General features: G+C 43.0%; 1 protein-coding gene across 1 annotated transcript in view; it reads right to left on the bottom strand.

Moving 5' to 3' along the window:
- The window catches only part of LOC126198918 (myrosinase 1-like), a 51,508-nt gene that overhangs the window by 15,279 nt on the left and 16,895 nt on the right, over positions 1–19,334 (bottom strand). The window contains exons 3-7 of the mRNA XM_049935546.1: positions 14,168–14,302; positions 11,764–11,886; positions 11,500–11,683; positions 7,789–7,883; positions 6,808–6,955 (exon numbers count right to left, since the gene is read on the bottom strand). Of these exons, the coding sequence (XP_049791503.1) occupies positions 6,808–6,955; positions 7,789–7,883; positions 11,500–11,683; positions 11,764–11,886; positions 14,168–14,302 (685 nt within the window). The remainder of the gene's footprint in view (positions 1–6,807; positions 6,956–7,788; positions 7,884–11,499; positions 11,684–11,763; positions 11,887–14,167; positions 14,303–19,334) is intronic.

Raw genomic sequence — 19,334 nt, 5'->3', positions numbered from 1 at the left:
CTGCCTTGAAAGTGGAAGTCTGTGCTGGCTGCCAATAGCTTCCGTTTCAAAATGTTTTTAACTTGAAGCCGGTGTTTGATAATAATTTTCCTCAATTTGATTTCTCCTGGTGATTATTGGTGTGTAATAGATTAATAATGCGAGACAGTACTGGGAAGATTTTCTCGGTTGCAACGCTTTTAAATTTAAATAGAATATTTGTACTTAGGCATACGATCAAGTTGTACATTGAATCCGTTATTCACATTTAGACGAAACTTTACCCCAGGAGATAAGTTTTGCAATTTCAGAAAAAAGCTACAGCTTACATAAATTGTATGCTATTATTTCAAACTGGAGTAGGAAAGAATATTTGGCTTCTACTACTAGATTAGCTAGAGACGAAGTCTGGAAGGTGTTCCAAGACACAACACTCTCAGTTACAAAATGCGTGGCAACAAATGCAGTTTCATGATTCTGGAAGTAACAGTTCCATTGCTAGAGTTTGTTGTATTTATTTTCTATATTTATATTTCTCTCTTTACTACTAGTTTCCAGGTCTTAGACCCATTCTCAAATCATTCTTCTACATCAGACAAGCAGTCAAGGTGGAACCTGTCATGGTCACCGGGCACCAGTGGCAAATAAAGGGGCGTGAATAAACCAGCTTTCTGCCTGTAGCTTCGCAGCATACAGACATACATATTTCACATATATATTTATGCACACATATCGTCTTAATCTGTATTGAATTTCCCCTGAAATTTCATTCGAATGCAGTGGAAAACTGTTGTGTAGGATGAATATGGTTCAATCAAAAATCGTGGACAATAGTTCAACTTTTTGGATGTGAAAATAGAATAAACACCACTTTTTAAACTTGAAATATGATGCTGTAAGTATTTCATTTCTTTTCTTGACGTTCACTGACATTACTTCTATTTTTAAATTTTGATTATCTCAAGAGTGTGGACTTAAATGAAAAGTCGAGGAGCTTTGAGAGCAACCTTCATTTCAATTCACGAACAATGCACGAAAATGGATGAGCTCGTTGTGTTCGTGAATTATTCTTTGAAGGTTCAGTACTATACCATACTTTACTCACGCTACAGAATCATATCTTTGATTTACCTCCAGTTTTTCATCTCCTATAAGGTATATCTTAACAGTTTCATTTCTCCATTTCTTAGGGGAAGAAGAGATTCAGGCCTGTGGCAAATTTGACATGGTACTTTGAATGTGGTTGCTAATCCATTTTCTTCTACTTCAAATAACGTTCCTAATGAAGGCATGTGAAAGGATGAATTACGTGGCCTCATATTGTTCAATAATAACGAAATACATATACAAAAAGTTTTCCGACTAATTTCAGGGTTGGAAGCGCATTCTCAATTCCTGAAGCTCTACTTACGTTTACAAAGGAATGATTGAGAATAGCGCTACAGCATCGAAACTAGCAATGAAAGAGTTAAATATTAGCAGTTAACACAAGAACATAGTTAATTTGTGGAATATCCAGTCCAAGACAGATACGGGTGCAGAGTGTAACGGCCACTGTCCATTGCGGGGCACCGAGCGAGGTGGCGCAGTGGTTAGCACACTGGACTCGCATTCGGGAGGACGACGGTTCAATCCCGCATCCGGCCATCCTGAATTAGGTTTTCCGTGATTTCCCTAAATCGCTTGAGGTAAATGCCGGGATGGTTCCTTTCAAAGGGCACGGCTGACTTCCCTTCCTTAATTCGGAGGGACCGATGACCTCGCTGGCTGGTCTCCTCCAAACAACCCCCATTGCGGGGCCGAATGCTGCCTCGTGGTGGGGCGAGCGCGCCAAGAAAAATCAACAGGCGACGAAAAGACGCTGAGCTATCTTTCCAGCGACGACAAGGGGGCCCAAATGGGGAAAACAAACTTTGACCAATGACCTATTATTATGATCCCGCATCTGGGAACGTGGATCCCGGAAACGGCGAACCTGGTCGGCTGATGGCGTGTTAGTCATGAAAATCCATGGAAAGTGGTTGAAGGGTTTATGACACCGCGAGCAGACAAGGTGTTGGATGCCCACTGCTCATCGCAGAACATGGAAGTCGAAGCCTCGCTTGCTCTGCATAGGAGGGTAGGTGGCAGTAGGGGGAAGATCTAACGACGGCGTACAGTGCTGCTCGTACAGGCGCGAGTGTTTCGGAGCACACGGTTCGGCGCACATTGTTAACACAGCAGTTCGCAGCAGACGACCGCTCGGTGTTACCATGACGACCCAGCGACATGACGATTACATCGAGCACGAGATCGTCGAGAATGGACCATGGATCAATGGAAACGTCTCACCTGGTCTCACAACTCATGGTTTTTGTTGTTGTTGTTGTTGTTGTTGTTGCACTAAGTCAGCGGTCGTGACTACATACGCCATCATCCAAGCGTACGGCTAAACTTAACAAGCACCATACAACGGACACAGGCTGCTGTAGGCACAATAGGGTATTTGACTGTTTCCCGGAAATCGTCTTAACTGGTTAGTTATGTCATCGTACGTTCAGAACACGCTTATGTGATGCCTGTGCCGTCACTGTCTAGTACTTACGCTGCTTATTCGCAGTGATGCCTTGTTTTGGAATTTACTTTTCGGAAAATGGGCTGGTAGTACCCCATTGAACAAATACATCTACAGTATGAAACTCCGGAAAAAAATTGTTTTTGAGCGTTCCAAAGAATGAGAAGGTAAGTAAAATTTGGTAGCAACTCGCTCATAAAGATCAAATGCTCAATACGTGAGTTTATTTCTGTAAGCATCATTTTGATGTAAGTAGACACTGTATGAACACGGGCGCTGATGACCGTGCAGTTGGGCGCCCCACAAAGCAAAAATCACCACCACCATCATCTGTATGAACACATTATAGCCTGTAGCGTAGTAGATAGCATGCTGAACGTGTAATGCAATATTTGCAAGACCGATTCTCATTCGGAGGAAGTTTGTTTTTCTTTTGCCCTCCTCTTCTCTTCACTGATGTCTTTTTAAGTTTATTCGTAATACAATTATGTAGGAGCTTTAAATTCTATATGACGTGACATTTCAATAAAATTGCCATTTACTATATTTTACACCTGGTCAATTTGAGATACATCACAAAGTTGGAGTTAAGAAACTGTACTTCGTGCGTGAGGTATCTCCCATTCATATGACTCTTGAACACCATTTAACATCTTCCGACCGCATTATACTTCCCAAACAAGTCGTCGAAGACAATAATTTGTCACTTACAATTGTTTTCATTGAACCTGTTGTAAAGTTGTGTGATACTGACAAAGAGAAAAATTGAACACTACTTGGAACCTACGAGGAAATGTAATAAGAAAGTGAAAGTCGGTCCTCCTTAAGCAGCTTTAGATCGCAGTGTTTCAGCATCAGTTACATATGCAGTAAAATAATGGATACTTCAAGGTTCTACTGCGTAAACTGCATATTTCGTAGAGCTAATTTTCCGGCGATTTAAATTAACGACACGGAGGAACAGAAAAACGGCCGACGGAGCTCTGCAGATCCCTACGAGTGTTAGGATGCTGTCTGAAAATTTGAAAACTGAGAAAAGAGGCACCTGGAAAACAGTGGTAGTTCTGGCAACAACTACAGATATTAACTGCCAGATCTATCCTCTGAATGAAAATGTTTCCAACGTGTCTTATTGAGCAGGCTTTCACAAGCAGCCGTGGAAAACCTTTAGCATGGTCCGAACAAATAACAGACCTCCAGATTCCCTCACTTTTAACATAATTCTACAACTTATTGCTGTGTCACAGTACTTCCTTCCCAGTCACCATGCAATGCAGTTTTCATGTTTCTTATTTCCGGAACTTGATTATCCGGGTTGTTCCAAAGAACGAAGAGACCATAAACGCATCAACTTTCGGAAGGTTTCCGCAATCAGTCTTCACAAAATTCCTTTCCACTTTTACTTAGAAGTTGCAAATGCGTTTTCCATCACTAAATAACTACACCGTTTGCAAAAATGTACGAAAAAAACACTAGAAACTTCGATGCGAGGCATGTTCCAAGGAACACTGCATCATAATTCGGAGTAACACAGGTTCTGTGATATCGTATTTATCCGCCGACACCGAGCAAGTGACTTTCAAGTAAAATGTCGCCCCTGTACAGGAGTACACACAATGGATGTACGAGTACAGGTTGTAGGCGTATGGCTGACCGTGGGTCGTGCTCAGGTAGCCCGAGGGTAAGTCGACCGCTGGCGCTAAGTGGGAAATATCGGCTCGAATTTTCATTGAGGTCATCTCATTATGCAGCTGACGGTTGTTCATATTCGCAGATGCGAATACATTTCACGTACATGTGTACCAGTAACTACGGCTAACACTCTCGTAACACACGTATAGCTTCGTGTTACCCCTGGCGTGTGACTTCACCAGAGCTTCAGCAATAACAAGTGCGTTTTCGATCATCTGACCAAATCTTGGAATTTAATGACTTTTGGCCTTTAATTACAAAATAACAACAATCCGAACCATATTTTTAATATAGGGAAATAGCCTTTAGTGCTACAGGGGATATTCACCTGATCTTCCGTGGTACTCGTAGCAGTAATCGAAGGGCCCATGACAGGTGTGAACTACATGATCATTATCGTGGATCACCTTCATCGCTTCGTGCCTGATGTCTCCACAGGGGGAGCCAGCCTCTTCCAGCAGGATAAATGTTACAGACAAGCAGCCAGAATCATGCTCATCTGGTTTTGAGGAGCATGATAGTGAACTGGTAGTCTTGACCAACAAATTCACCTAGTCTGAACCTCCTGGAACACTTCTGGGGCGCTATTGGGCGCCAGCTCTGTACCTACGAGCCAGCAGGTATCATGCCACCTCTGCTTCCACATACCTCCAGAAAACTTTGCAGAACTTTTACAATCCATGCCGCACAAGACGCCGGCCGCGGTGGCCTTGCGGTTCTAGGCGCTGCAGTCCGCAACCGCGGGACTGCTAAGGTCGCAGGTTCGAATCCTGCCTCGGGTATGGATGTGTGTGATGTCCTTAGGTTAGTTAGGTTTAAGTAGTTCTAAGTCTAGGGGACTGATGACCTAAGATGTTAAGTCCCATAGTCCTCAGAGCCATTTCAACCATTTGAACCGCACAGGACTGCTGCTGTGAGGTATGTTGCAAAGGCGGTCCAAACGCTGTTAGACGAGTTCATCAGTGTATGTTTTACATTCAGTCCAGTGACGTGCTTTTATTTTTTGATACTTTAGGTCATACTACGGTCAATTAATGTGTAACACTGTCGTTGAGAACATCTCATACTGAGAAAGCATAGCTATTGATTCCAAAGAGACGGATGGAGAAGAAGAAGAAGAAGAAGAAGAAGAAGAGGTTGAAGAAGAAGAATAAACAAATCAATGAGGATCTGCAGAAAATAAATGCGTAGTGTAATGACTAGCAGTTACCTCTCAATATTATTAAGTGTAACCTACTGCGTATAACAAAGCGAAAATCCCCATTAATGTACGAGTATAAAATAAATGCCCAGTGTTTGGAAGCGGTAACGTCCGTCAAGAATCTGGGTGTGACTATTCGAAATGATCTCAAATGGAACGATCAGATTACACAAGTAACGGGTAAGGCAAACTCTAGATTGCGGTTTATTGGTAGAATCCTGGAGCGATGCAGTCCTTCAACAAAGGAAATTGCATACAATACGTTAGTTCGTCCAGTCTTATTGTTCACCTATATGGGAACCTTACCAGTTGGGTCTGATTTAAGAGATTGAGAAGGTCCAAAGAAGAGCGGCAAGATTCGTGACTGGTACATTTAGACATCGCGAGAGCGTTACAAATCTCACAGAAAGTGTGGTGTCACCGCCAGACACCACACTTGCTTGGTGGCAGCCCTTAAATCGGCCGCGGTCCGTTAGTATACGTCGGACCCGCGTGTCGCCACTATCAGTGATTGCAGACCGAGCGCCGCCACACGGCAGGTCTAGTCTAGAGACTTCCTAGCACTCGCCCCAGTTGTACAGCCGACTTTGCTAGCTACGGTTCACTGTCTACATACGCTCTCATTTGCCGACACGACAGTTTATCATAGCCATCAGCTACGTCATTTGCTACGACCTAGCAAGGCGCCATATTCAGTTACTATTCTTAACAGATAATATTGTGAATCATGTGCCGTCAAGAGCGACGTTCATCATTAATGGATTAAAGTTAAGTATCAAAGTAATTACGTCCGCTTTCTGAATTCTAATTCCTTGTCATGTTCCAGACCTCACGTCAGTATAGTCCTTCCCTCCTCACGCTAGCCCGCGTGAGCTAAAACGCGTGCATTTCGGCCTCCTCTAGCAACACGGTGTTGGCTCTTCTGCCAACACAACAGAAAGTTTGAAGTGGGACACACTTGCAGATAGACGACGCGTTAAACGGAAGAGGCTGCTCACTAAATTCCAAAATCCGATCTTCGCCGAGGATGTAGAGCATATATTATTACCTCTAACTCTCAAACCGCGCAATGATCACCATTCAAAGATAAGGGAAAATAGCGCTCGTACTCAGGAGTTCGGACAGTTGTTTTTCCCTTGAGCGATCTGTGAGTGGAACAGAGGGGAGGAAATATGACTTTGGCGTGAATAGTACCCTCCGCCACACACCGCTTGGTGGCTAGCGGAGTATATATGTAGATATAGAAGAAGGTGCAAACTTAGAGCAACTGCAGGCAAAAAGTAATCTCATTAAATTTTATGTTCTGTGGAAGAAATCACAGCATGAGTTGTTCTACATTCCGCTTTAAAGGAAATGACGCTGCTAATTGGTGCATATTTACCTCTGAGGTACTCAATCTCTTCCTGAGTGAAAGTTGGCAACCGTGAGCGGGGACGCCCCTCTGCTGCGCTGTTAGCGTCTACCCTCTGACGCACTACCGCCGGGTAATCCCCCTCTTGGCTGAAGATAGGGTGTGCGTAGAGACCAACCTGGTCAATATCAAGACAAACGTTTGTCACTACCAGCGCACTTTCCTCAAACGCATCAATGATGCACACAATAAAACGTAGATAGACTGCATGACTGATGAACTTATAATCTCGCAGTAGCTATACTGTTTTTTAAATATATATAGAAGTTTTATAAATTTATTACACGTCATAGATATTATTTTAGTCATAGCAAAAAGTTCTATATGAAAAATGAACAGATATATTAATGCCAGAAGCTTTATACGTGTTACTCCTCTCCTTGGCTGACATCTTCAATGTTCTCAAGAGTCCAGTACAGACTTTATTCTCAGTTTGTGTGTTTTTGTCACGTTGGGTTGGATCCTACCACTGTCAACTGGAGGTTTTTTTTAAAAAAAGCATAAATTAACTTAAAATTTAATATTAAGAAATATGATGACTAGTCTGTTCAAAATCCTTCTACAAAATTACTCCATTACTGCGCAAAAGGATACCGGCACCTCTCGTAATTGTACTCTTTCTGATATATTTATAAGCTATTGAAGTAGGCCAGTACACGACACATGAAATGGTCTGCAGTATCTGACGACGCCCACATGAACTTCATTGAAAAGGTTCACTTATTGTTGCTGAACAATAGCTTGTAGTCGCTATAAATTTTCTTTAACGTATTATTCATCTGGGATTACACTGCTCAATTTCCACTCTTCTTGGTTCGGATTGGAAAAGATGTTATTCACGAGAAATGCAGCCCTCACAAAAAGTTTCAATTTTTCAGAAATTATGCATTTATATTTAGATATGAGGGTTCAAGTTTTTTTTCCCAGGAGCGATCACACTACCATACTTACATCAAACTGATACTTCCTCTCAGCTGCTTCCAAGTCTTCACTGGAGTTTGAGGCTGGTTTTCTTCCCGTTATATTTAACGTAATTCCTACAGTGCCTGAAACAGATTTAAACTTAGTAAATTAATAAAATACAGTACTTGTACTTAGCATGAAGGAAGTTATACATTATTTAGAAGTGCACGAATGTAAAGTGCATTATTCCATTATCATATTGATGAAGCTCATCGTACTGTAGTGAAGAAAGTTTGCAAGTATGGTACCATTAATTACAAAAAATGTGGATTAAGTTGCCAAAATAAACTAGTGGCAGTTGTAGGTTTACTAAATAGCAGCTACTACAAGCTATCAATAACCTGTCAAACGCATGCGCTGTTAGACAGCAACACAAATTACTTCTAAGTGGAACAACTGTTCAACATGGAACTCTGTGGAGATGATACAAGAGAGGTTTGCAGTCGCAGCAACCAGCTTTCGTCAAACAAGAAAGTGATAATGACAAATGAAAGTAATAAGTTTGATGTCCTGAGTATTTTAGAAGGTCAAGTTAATATAGCAATACTATGACTGCAATTGAAGGGATTTTTTTTGTTGTTTTCATTAGTCCAAAATTCACTATACATTGAATTTGAGCGTACTTACAGTAAAATGGTTTCATATATGGTTCTCCAAAAAAACGGTTAAAGTATCAAAATATTAAATTCTCTAGTTAGTTGATGGTTGCTGAATGAAAAAAATTAATATTGCAAAATTTGCAGCCTTTCGTAGTTTATATAGAAGTACAGTTAAACGTAAGGAGTAAGCTTATTGCGGAATGCTAATTTTTCTTAAGTATTCTTTGGCCAAATTGAAGGAACAGCATTTGACAGACGTGTCTCCAACTGGCTGTTGTAGCCAGTTCTCCATCAGCGACAGCACAACCCTGGCCCCCGCTTACAGCCACCGCCAGCCACGTAGCTCTACTGAGTCGCTCCTGGATTGCTGTTTTCAGTTAGAGTTTTACTGGCCTTCTTAATACATGTCGATAAAACGAGTATGGGACTAGACTAATTTGGAAGCGCCCGATCTAGCGGGCACGTAAAATCGCGGTTTAAAAATAATTTCTTTTGTAATGGGAAACAAACCGACGCTTTCCGTCGACAAAGGGCATCGTATTAAAGACGAGACGAGCAGCAATTGTTTGGACTGACTCCAACTACACAATGCAAAAACGAAATTGAGAAAATTTGCAAGACGACCCTTGGGAGAGACATCCTGTATACCTTCTGCCCTCGCCACATACACATCTGATACATAATTTCACATGTCTCCTCCTCCCCTCTTACTGTGTCCACCTCTTTCTCCCCCTCTCTGTCCACCCCATTTCCCCAGCTCTATCTGTCCATATCCTCCTCTTCATTTTCTCTATCTTTCCATGTCCTCCCCCCTCCATCTCCTCAGCTCCTCACTCCAAGCCTATCTTCCTCCTTCCTCATTGTGTCCAACTCCCCCTCTCCACTCACTCTATTACATCCTTCTCTGTGTCTTTCTTATCCCCTGTTCACTACCCCACTACACCTTCCACCTGCCTCTTGCATCTCCCTCTCCTCCCCTTCTCCCTGTCTGTTTGTCCTCTCTTTACACTCTCCTCACACACATCTCCTCCTGCCTTCTCTGTTCATCTTATCCTCTCATTCACTGTCTGTCCATCTTCTCATCCACTCTCTCTGTCTTCATCTTCTCCCCCTACCTGTTTTTCTATTCATCTCCTCTATCCACCTCCTCTGTCCTACTCATTCTCCCCCTCTCTCACTTTCTAGCTCCTCCTTCTCCTCCTCCTTCTCTTCTCCTCCACCCCCCCCCCCCCTATCCCGCTGTCTCTGCTCTGCCTTGCTCATCTGCATGTGTAGCCCATGCAAAGCATACCGATACTGATGTGTCGGCAGCTGGGCCAACACCTTGTAGATAGAGGTGGCTTAAAAGGCACGCTAGACTAACGCAGACGGGCGTGAAGTACTGGAACAGGATACGTAATTAATGCTATGAAGAAAAGTACGTAGCTGGTATAATACTTATCTTTAATCAATCATTGTGGTACATCGCACAAAGGAGACTTTAATTACAATCACTGTAAGGCTAATGGCGCCTTGCTAGTTCGTAGCCATTAACTTAGCTGAAGGCTATTCTGTCTCTCGGCTAATGAGAGAGAAAGGCTTCGTACGTCTAGTCGCTAGCTCTGTCGTCCGTACAACTGGGCTGAGTTCGAGTCAGTCTCTCGAGACCTGCCTTGTGGTGGCGCTAGGTTTGCGATCACACAGTGGCGACACGCGGGTCCGACATGTACTACAGGACCGCGGCCGATTTAAGCTACCACCTAGCACGTGTGGTGTCTGGCTGTGACACCACAGATACTATCCATACAACACATTTCCTCCCCTCTTTCCATCTCCCACCTCCCCTCCCCGCCCTCTGTCCATCTAATGCACCCCCTCTGCTGGACATACATCCACACATAAATCGCACCTGTGGTTTCTGATGGCTTGTTCAGAATATTATAATTATGATTTATTCAGCTTTCTGAGCAGTATTATGTTTGTTTCCGTGAAAATACTTTCACAACACTGAAAAATCCTACAATACACAATCAGCAAAACATAGTAGCATGAAAGGATGCGAAAATTTACGCAAAACTACTCTGATATGCTTGCTGTCACTGTGGGGACAGCTGGACATAGCTGCTTTTCCACTGCATTCAGTGAACCCATAGAAGGTAAGGACATTGGCCTATTCTTCCTCAGTAAACCCGCCCAGGCCGCTATGTACCACTGTTAATGTACAACTACCACTACCAGCGAAACAAATCCCAGATTGGACAGAGGAGTACTGAATGCAAGCCTGAGGACCAGGGTTAAAGTAGACCTTATTGTTGTGAACAGCAAGTACCGTGAGTGAAATGCCGTCGACATTTGCATTGCTTTGCAAATTTTCACCATAATACCGGTACAACGGTTAAGAAAGCAAATGAAATGTTGTTAGCCTGTAAGGAGAACACAGATTACTTGTACTAAAATATTTGGAAAATATTTCCTAACAACTTCCAAAATTTTGTTGGTGGAGTTCTTGTTCACCCAGTACGGTATATATTTTCAAATGGAACTTGCTCATCGGCATTGACAAAATGTCAGTGCTTGTGTTATGGATTCCTCTGGTAGAACTCCACGAGCAACTGTAGTCTGAAAATTGTAAATACTGTTCCATGTGTCAGCACTAACTTACGAAATTAAAACTGAATAAACAAATACTTTGGATTCTGAAGAAGAAAGAAGTTTGCCCTTCGAGTGTGGTGTTCAGTACGCCACCCACCAGCCTCATTACAAGGCTCCAGTCTGTCATTGAAAGCCTGAAGTACGCACGGTAGCACTTCAGCGGACGTTTCTGCGCAGTCAGTAGGAATACGGCCTTTTATATCATCTACTATAGTAGATTTGTCCTTATAAACAGTTTTATAACTTTCCAGAGAGAAACTACGGGAGTCAAATCTATTGAACCACTCGGTGATGGTGTAGGCCACCTTCGTCGAATCCAGCGATATGAAAACAGTCACTGAAGATGAGCTATTGGTAGGATGCGGGAACAGTCGTGAATGATCCACGAGAAGTAATCATCAGGTTGACGGACTGAATTAATTCGAGAAAGCGTGATACGTGCAGGATCTAACAATAGTGAGAAACATACCATTCTGCTTGGCCCTGAACTGTTCTTCATAGAGGCGGTAGACGAGTCCGTGTGCTCTGATGACGGTGTGTGCAGCCAGGTAGTCGCCGATGCCCGGAGCGTTCTGTGACGGAGCCTGAAATTCCGCGGAAGCGTAGCCGGTGGTGAACACTTCCGGCTCGTTGAACGTGGTCCACATCTTCACCTGCGAGACGACAGCCGTCAGAGACGTAATCACAGTGAGCAGGAACCGATATGAGAAACACTGGAGCCATCGATACTCACTCTGTCTCCAAAGTTTTCAAACAGCACTCTGGCATACTCCACGAAGTAGTCAGCGAGAATTGGGTTTGGCCATCCACCGATGTACTGCAGCGCTTGCGGCAGGTCCCAGTGGTACATTGTCACCTGCACAACAAGTTTGCTTCGTGAACTTAAATTCCAGATCCCATAACTTGTTATCCATCGATTACATTTTTCAGTCTTAAATCTAGTGGTTCCCTGTCCATTCCAAAATCAGGTTTACCTCAGTGTTCAGGGTGGTTTTGCTAATTGGAGGCAAACTGCAGGAAACTATGGCTGAGAGGACAAGAAGTCATACGGGCACATGGCTAAAAGTGCGTTTCAAGGGAGAGACACTCTCATGAAGTTGGAAATAATGCGTATTTGAGAGTGGATCCAAAACACTAGTACAAACAGAACATTTCCACTTCCGTGATGTATTGTCATGTACGTTTTCAGTCTTTGTAACCAACACTGTCAAATATTTTTTATCTCTAGCTTCAATTGGGTGTACTTCTCTTCGTGCGAATTTTCCGTCAAAAGTGTACATATTCTATTTTGCTCTATATCGTATCAAGGAGCATTTCTTGCAATTTATCTTTTTTTGTCAAAATCACCTTCTATATGTCTATTATAGGAGGAAAAAATGCATTCCATGGAACTCAACGAAATTGCGATGTTTCGAGACAAAAAAAAAAATGGTTCAAATGGCTCTGAGCACTATGGGACTTAACATCTGAGGTCATCAGTCCCCTAGAACTTCGAACTACTTAAACCTAACTAATCTAAGGACAGCACACACATCCATGCCCGAGGCACAATTCGAACCTGCAACCGTAGCGGTCTCGCGGTTCCAGACTGAAGCGCGGCGACACGGGCCGGTCGTTTCGAGACAGGTTGTTGTTCACGTTATAGCTATTTTTCTCTCTTTGTGTACTAGCGATTACGATTTCGCAGCAAAGGGGGTATGGCCTGCCAGTGTGTAGATAGCAGCTTGAGCCAGGACGCTCACAGAGAAAATAGTCATCTGGGCTAGACCAGACAATCAGAAATGGGCCTAAATGCTGGCTCACCTCCTTATCTTAACCTTACTTGTTGACTTGAGCGTATTTCTGCAGAATATGATATGATTTTATAGACTTCTCTTGATTATAGTCTTTGCACGTGGTAATCCTGCTACGATCGATACTTATAACGACTGTGCAACTTGATGCTGAACCTGATTTCTTCAAAACCTACAGCCGTCTTTATGACGTCATTTATTGTTGGCTAGCAGTTTCTGCGATACAACCCACTGTCTTCATTCCTTAGTGATGCTGAAGGGCTTAACACCATCCGTAGACACAACGCATCACTGGCCAACGTAACTGGTTTACGCAGACTACTTGTAATCGTGAAGCTGTCACTCGTGCCTTCAACTCATGGCGGTGACAACTCGTTCTCAATTCACTCTTCGAAAGGTGATTTGAAGTGACGAAACCAAAGTCTTATATTACTTGTGGGTCAGTTCTTATACCAGCAATTCCCGCATGTAACGCACACTTGGAACGTTACACTGTTTTAGAGTAACCCCAAGCATGGTCGTGGTCTAAACAACACGAGTACCTAATTTCATGTTTCCTAGCGGTCATCTTCTACTGGCGTTTAATAAAATCTGGGCACGTAATTCACACTACTCGAACCATGAATGGGGCATAGCACGTAACCGAGATTGCGAAAGAACACGTTGTGTCCTATATAGACAAGTTTTGAGCTTATGACTTAACAAGCCGGCCGTGGTGGCCGAACGGTTCTAGGCGCTTCAGTCCGGAACCACACGGCTGCTACAGTCGCAGGTTCGAATCCTGCCTCGGGCATGGATGTGTGTGATGTCCTTAGGTTAGTTAGGTTTACTTAGTTCTAAGTCTAGGGGACTGATGACCTCAGATGTTAAGTCCCGTAGTACTTAGAGCCATTTGAACCATTTGAATCTAAGACAACAACGTGCCCGAAAGTTCCACCTCTGCCCTAATTTTTACATACTCGTGGCCAGTAAACTAGATCCAGTATTATTTACGCTAATGTGCCATTGCATTACTAGCACAAGACAAATGAACCAGTGTAGACAGACAAAGAAACCCCTTTATAACAACGTTCGACTACATATGGCCGGCCGAAGTGGCCGTGCGGTTCTAGGCGCTGCAGCCTGGAGCCGAGCGACCGCTACGGTCGCAGGTTCGAATTCTGCCTGGGGCATGGTTGTGTGTGATGTCCTTAGATTAGTTAGGTTTAATTAGTTCTAAGTTCTAGGCGACTGATGACCTCAGAAGTTAAGTCGCATAGTGCTCAGAGCCATTCGACTACATATGGAAACCTACACTTGCATAGCGACTCTTTGGTCACACCTACATGTATGCTTCTCTCTTACCAGAGGCTGGATTCCGTTCGCTAGCAGCTCGTTGATGAGATTATTGTAGTAGTCGATGCCCGGTTGGTTGATGACGTCGAGGTCTCCAGTGGGCAGGATGCGTGTCCAGGCAATGGAGAAACGGTACACGTCCGCCTGTCCGTAAACAAAACACAATAAAATACGTAAGTAAGTTTATGAAAATAGCGCCGCTGTCCTTCTTGACCAATTCATTCTAAGAGTACGGGAAGATTGTACGAATATATTAACCATACTCTAGGTCTCTTTCAAAAGTTATGCTATAAATTTTAAATGACATAGGTAAATAAACAAGAGCGTGTAGCACACTACGTGTGAGAGTCGAGTACAGGGACGAAATACTTCACGAGAATGGAGAATGGAGCAGGCATGTGACAATGATAACAAAGCCCACGGTTAAGTATATTATAACGAAACAGGAACGGTGTCCCGAAAGAAATAGCATTTTTACATTTTTTTTATTCGGACATTCTGTCAGAGAAAATTATTACATCAGCAAACCTAAAACGTTCGACGACCGTATTTCCAGCAAAAGTCTTGCTGTAAAGGGTGCTATAAACCCTCTGTCAGAGAACTGCTAGCACGTCTACCTGAGAGTATGCGAATTTAAACGGCTCACCGTCTATTACGTTATCCATACATTCAATGTTGTTGTTGTTGTCTTCAGTCCTGAGACTGGTTTGATGCAGCTCTCCATGCTACTCTATCCTGTGCAAGCTTCTTCATCTCCCAGTACTTACTGCAACCTACATCTTTCTGAATCTGCTTAGTGTATTCATCTCTTGGTCTCCCTCTACGATTTTTACCCTCCACGCTGCCCTCCAATGCTAAATTTGTGATCCCTTGATGCCTCAGAACATGTCCTACCAACCGGTCCCTTCTTCTAGTCAAGTTGTGCCACAAACTCCTCTTCTCCCCAATTCTGTTCAATACCTCCTCATTAGTTATGTGATCTACCCATCTAATCTTCAGCATTCTTCTGTAGCACCACATTTCAAAAGCTTCTATTCTCTTCTTGTCCAAACCATTTATCGTCCATGTTTCACTTCCATACATGGCTACACTCCATACAAATACTTTCAGAAACGACTTCCTGACACTTAAATCTATACTCGATGTTAACAAATTTCTCTTCTTCAGAAACGATTTCCTTGCCATTGCCAGTCTACATTTTATATCCTCTCTACTTCGACCATCATCAGTTATTTTGCTCCCCAAATAGCAAAACTCCTTTACCACTTTAAGTGTCTCATTTCCTAATCTAATTCCCTCAGCATCACCCGACTTAATGCGACTACATTCCATTATCCTTGTTTTGCTTTTGTTGATGTTCATCTTATACCCTCCTTTCAAGACACTGTCCATTCCGTTCAACTGCTCTTCCAAGTCCTTTGCTGTCTCTGACAGAATTACAATGTCATCGGCGAACCTCAACGTTTTTATTTCTTCTCCATGGATTTTAATACCTACTCCGAATTTTTCTTTTGTTTCCTTTACTGCTTACTCAATATACAGATTGAATACAATCGGGGAGAGGCTACAACCCTGTCTCACTCCTTTCCCAACCACTGCTTCCCTATCATGCCCCTTGACTCTTATAATTGTCATCTGGTTTCTGTACAAATTATAAATAGCCTTTCCCTCCCTGTATTTTACTCCTGCCATCTTTAGAATTTGAAAGAGAGTATTCCAGTCAACATTGTCGAAAGCTTTCTCTAAGTCTACAAATGCTAGAAACGTAGGTTTGCCTTTCCTTAATCTGTTTTCTAAGATAAGTCGTAGGGTAGTATTGCCTCACATGTTACAACATTTCTGCGGAATCCAAATTGATCTTCCCCAAGGTCGGCTTCTACCAGTTTTTCCATTCGTCTGTAAAGAATTCGCGTTAGTATTATGCAGCTGTGACTTACTAAACTGATAGTTCGGTAATTTTCACATCTGTCAACACCTGCTTTCTTTGGGATTGGAATTATTATATTCTTCTTGAAGTCTGACGGTATTTCACCTGTCTCATACATATTGCTCGCCAGATGGTAGAGTTTTGTCAGGACTGGCTCTGCCAAGGTCGTCAGTAGTTCTGATGGACTGTTGTCTACTCCCGGGGCCTTGTTTCGGCTCAGGTCTTTCAGTGCTCTGTCAAACTCTTCACGCTGTATCGTATCTCCTATTTCATCTTCATCTACATCCTCTTTCATTTCCATAATATTGTCCTCATGTACGTCGCCCTTGTATAGACCCTCTAAATACTCCTTCCACCTTTCTGCTTTCCCTTCTTTGCTTAGAACTGGGTTTCCATCTGAGCTCTTGATATACATACAAGTGGTTCTCTTTTCTCCAAAGGTCTCTTTAATTTTCCTGTAGGCAGTATCTATCTTACCCCTAGTGAGATAAGCCTCTACATCCTTACATTTGTCCTCTATCCATTCCTGCTTAGCCAATTTGCAGTTCCTATAGATCTCATTTTTGAGACGTTTGTATTCCTTTTTGCCTGTTTCATTTACTGCATTTTTATATTTTCTCCTTTCATCAATTAAATTCAATATTTCTTCTGTTACCCAAGGATTTCTACTAACCCTCGTCTTTTTACCTACTTGATCCTCTGCTGCCTTCAATACTTCATCTCTCAGAGCTACCCATTCTTCTTCTACTGTATTTCTTTCCCCCATTCCTGTCAATTGTTCTCTTATGCTCTCCCTGAAACTCTGTACAACCTCCGGTTCTTTCAGTTTATCCAGGTCCCATCTCCTTAAATTCCCACCTTTTTGCAGTTTCTTCAGTTTTAATCTACAATTCATAACCAATACATTGTGGTCAGAGTCCACATCTGCCTCTGGAAATGTCTTACAATTTAAAACATGGTTCCTAAATCTCTGTCTTACCATTATATAATCTATCTGATACCTTCTAGTATCTCCAGGATTCTTCCACGTATACAACCTTCTTTTATGATTCTTGAACCATGTATTAGCTATGATTAAGTTATGCTCTGTGCAAAATTCTACCAGACGGTTTCCTCTTTCATTTCTCTCCCCCAATCCATATTCACCCACTATGTTTCCTTCTCTCCCGTTTCCTACACTCGAATTCCAGTCACCCATGACTATTAAACTTTCGTCTCCCTTCAGTATGTGAATAATTTCTTTTATTTCATCATACATTTCTTCAATTTCTTCGTCATCTGCAGAGCTAGTTGGCATATAAACTTGTAATACTGTAGTAGGTGTGGGCTTTGTATCTATCTTGGCCGCAATAATGCGTTCGCTGTGCTGTTTGTAGTAGCTTACCCGCATTCCTATTTTCCTATTCATTATTAAACCTACTCCTGCATTACCCCTATTTGATTTTGTATTTATAACCCTGTATTCACCTGACCACAAGTCTCGTTCCTCCTGCCACAGAACTTCACTAATTCCCACTATATCTAACTTTAACCTAACCATTTCCCTTTCTAAATTTTCTAACCTACCTGCCCGATTAAGGGATCTGACATTCCACACTCCGATCCGTAGAACGCCAGTTTTCTTTCTCCTGATAATGACGTCCTCTTGAGTAGTCCCCGCCCGGAGATCCGAATGGCGGACCATTTTACCTCCGGAATATTTTACCCAAGAAGACGCCATCATCATTTAACCATACAGTAAAGCTGCATGCCCTCGGGAAAAATTACGGCTGTAGTTTCCCCTTGCTTTCAGCCGTTCGCAGTACCAGCACAGCAAGGCCGTTTTGGTTAGTGTTACAAGGCCAGATCAGTCAATCATGCAGACTGTTGCCCCTACAATTACTGAAAAGGCTGCTGCCCCTCTTCACGAACCACACAACCACCTCCCAACAGATACCCCTCCGTTGTGGTTGCACCTACGGTACGGCCATCTGTATCGCTGAGGCACGCAAGCCTCCCCACCAACGTCAAGATCCATGGTTCATGGGGGTAGGTACATTCAATGGCGACTCATAAAAATATTATTGATGTACATAGGAGAGAAGACGGCTAGAAGCTCTGGAGATCTGGTGCTGTAGAAGGCTGATGAAGATCAGATGGAAAGACCGAGTTACCCGTGAAGAGGTGCTGACAAGAGTACCGGAAACCAGATCTCTCTGGAGACACCTCAAAAGAAGAAGAGACAACCTGATAGGGCACATTTTGAAGCACAATAATATCAGTGGAACTATATAGCAGGAGCTATAGAGGGGAAGAACCGTCGAGGACGCCCAAGGATGTCACACATGCACCTCGTTATGAATGGTGTCGGGATGCACAACATACTCGGAAGTGAGGAGGAGGGAAGAGACAAAAGAGGAATGGCATACTACTGTAAACGAATCTCAGGTTTGAACTCTAAAGAGAGAGGAGAGCTGTTTTGGTAGCAGCGACATGACTTCTTCCTGGTAAGGTATATTTTTCATACGTAGCGACGAGGTTGCATCTAGGTCGCTAGATAACGTAGTTCACGTTATAGCTTTACAATGTATATTACATGACATGGCAATAAAGGGTTTAAGGCAACAGGATTGCAACTGGTGTTTCGCATGATGCACTACTGGCCATTAAAACTGCTACACCATGAAGAAATGCAGATGATAAACGGGTGTTCATTGGACAAATATATTATACTAGAACTGACATGTGATTACATTTTCACGCAATTTGGGTGCATTGATCCTGAGAAATCAGTACCCAGAACAACCACCTCTGGCCGTAATAAAGGCCTTGATACGCCTGGGCATTGAGTCAAACAGAGCTTGGATGGCGTGTACAGGTACAGCTGCCCATGCAGCTTCAACACGATACCACACTTCATCAAGAGTAGTGACTGGCGTGTTGTGACGAGCCAGTTGCTCGGCCATCATTGACCAGACGTTTTCAATTGGTGAAATATCTGGAGAATGTGCTGGTCAGGGCAGCAGTCGAACATTTTCTGTATCCAGAATGGCCCGTACAGGACCTGCAACATGCGGTCGTGCATTATCCTGCTGAAATGTTGGGTTTCGCAGTGATCGAATGAAGGGTACAGCCACTGGTCGTAACACATCTGAAATGTAACGTCCACTGTTCAAAGAGCCGTCAATGCGAACAAGAGGTGACCGAGACCTGTAACCAATGGCACCCCATACCATCATGCCGGGTGATACGCCAGTATGGCGATGACGA

Source organism: Schistocerca nitens, chromosome 8 (assembly GCF_023898315.1).
Source record: "Schistocerca nitens isolate TAMUIC-IGC-003100 chromosome 8, iqSchNite1.1, whole genome shotgun sequence".
Taxonomy (NCBI): Eukaryota; Metazoa; Arthropoda; class Insecta; order Orthoptera; family Acrididae; genus Schistocerca; species Schistocerca nitens.
Note: the sequence above shows the minus strand (reverse complement) of the source record. Positions and strands in the feature narration are given on the sequence as shown.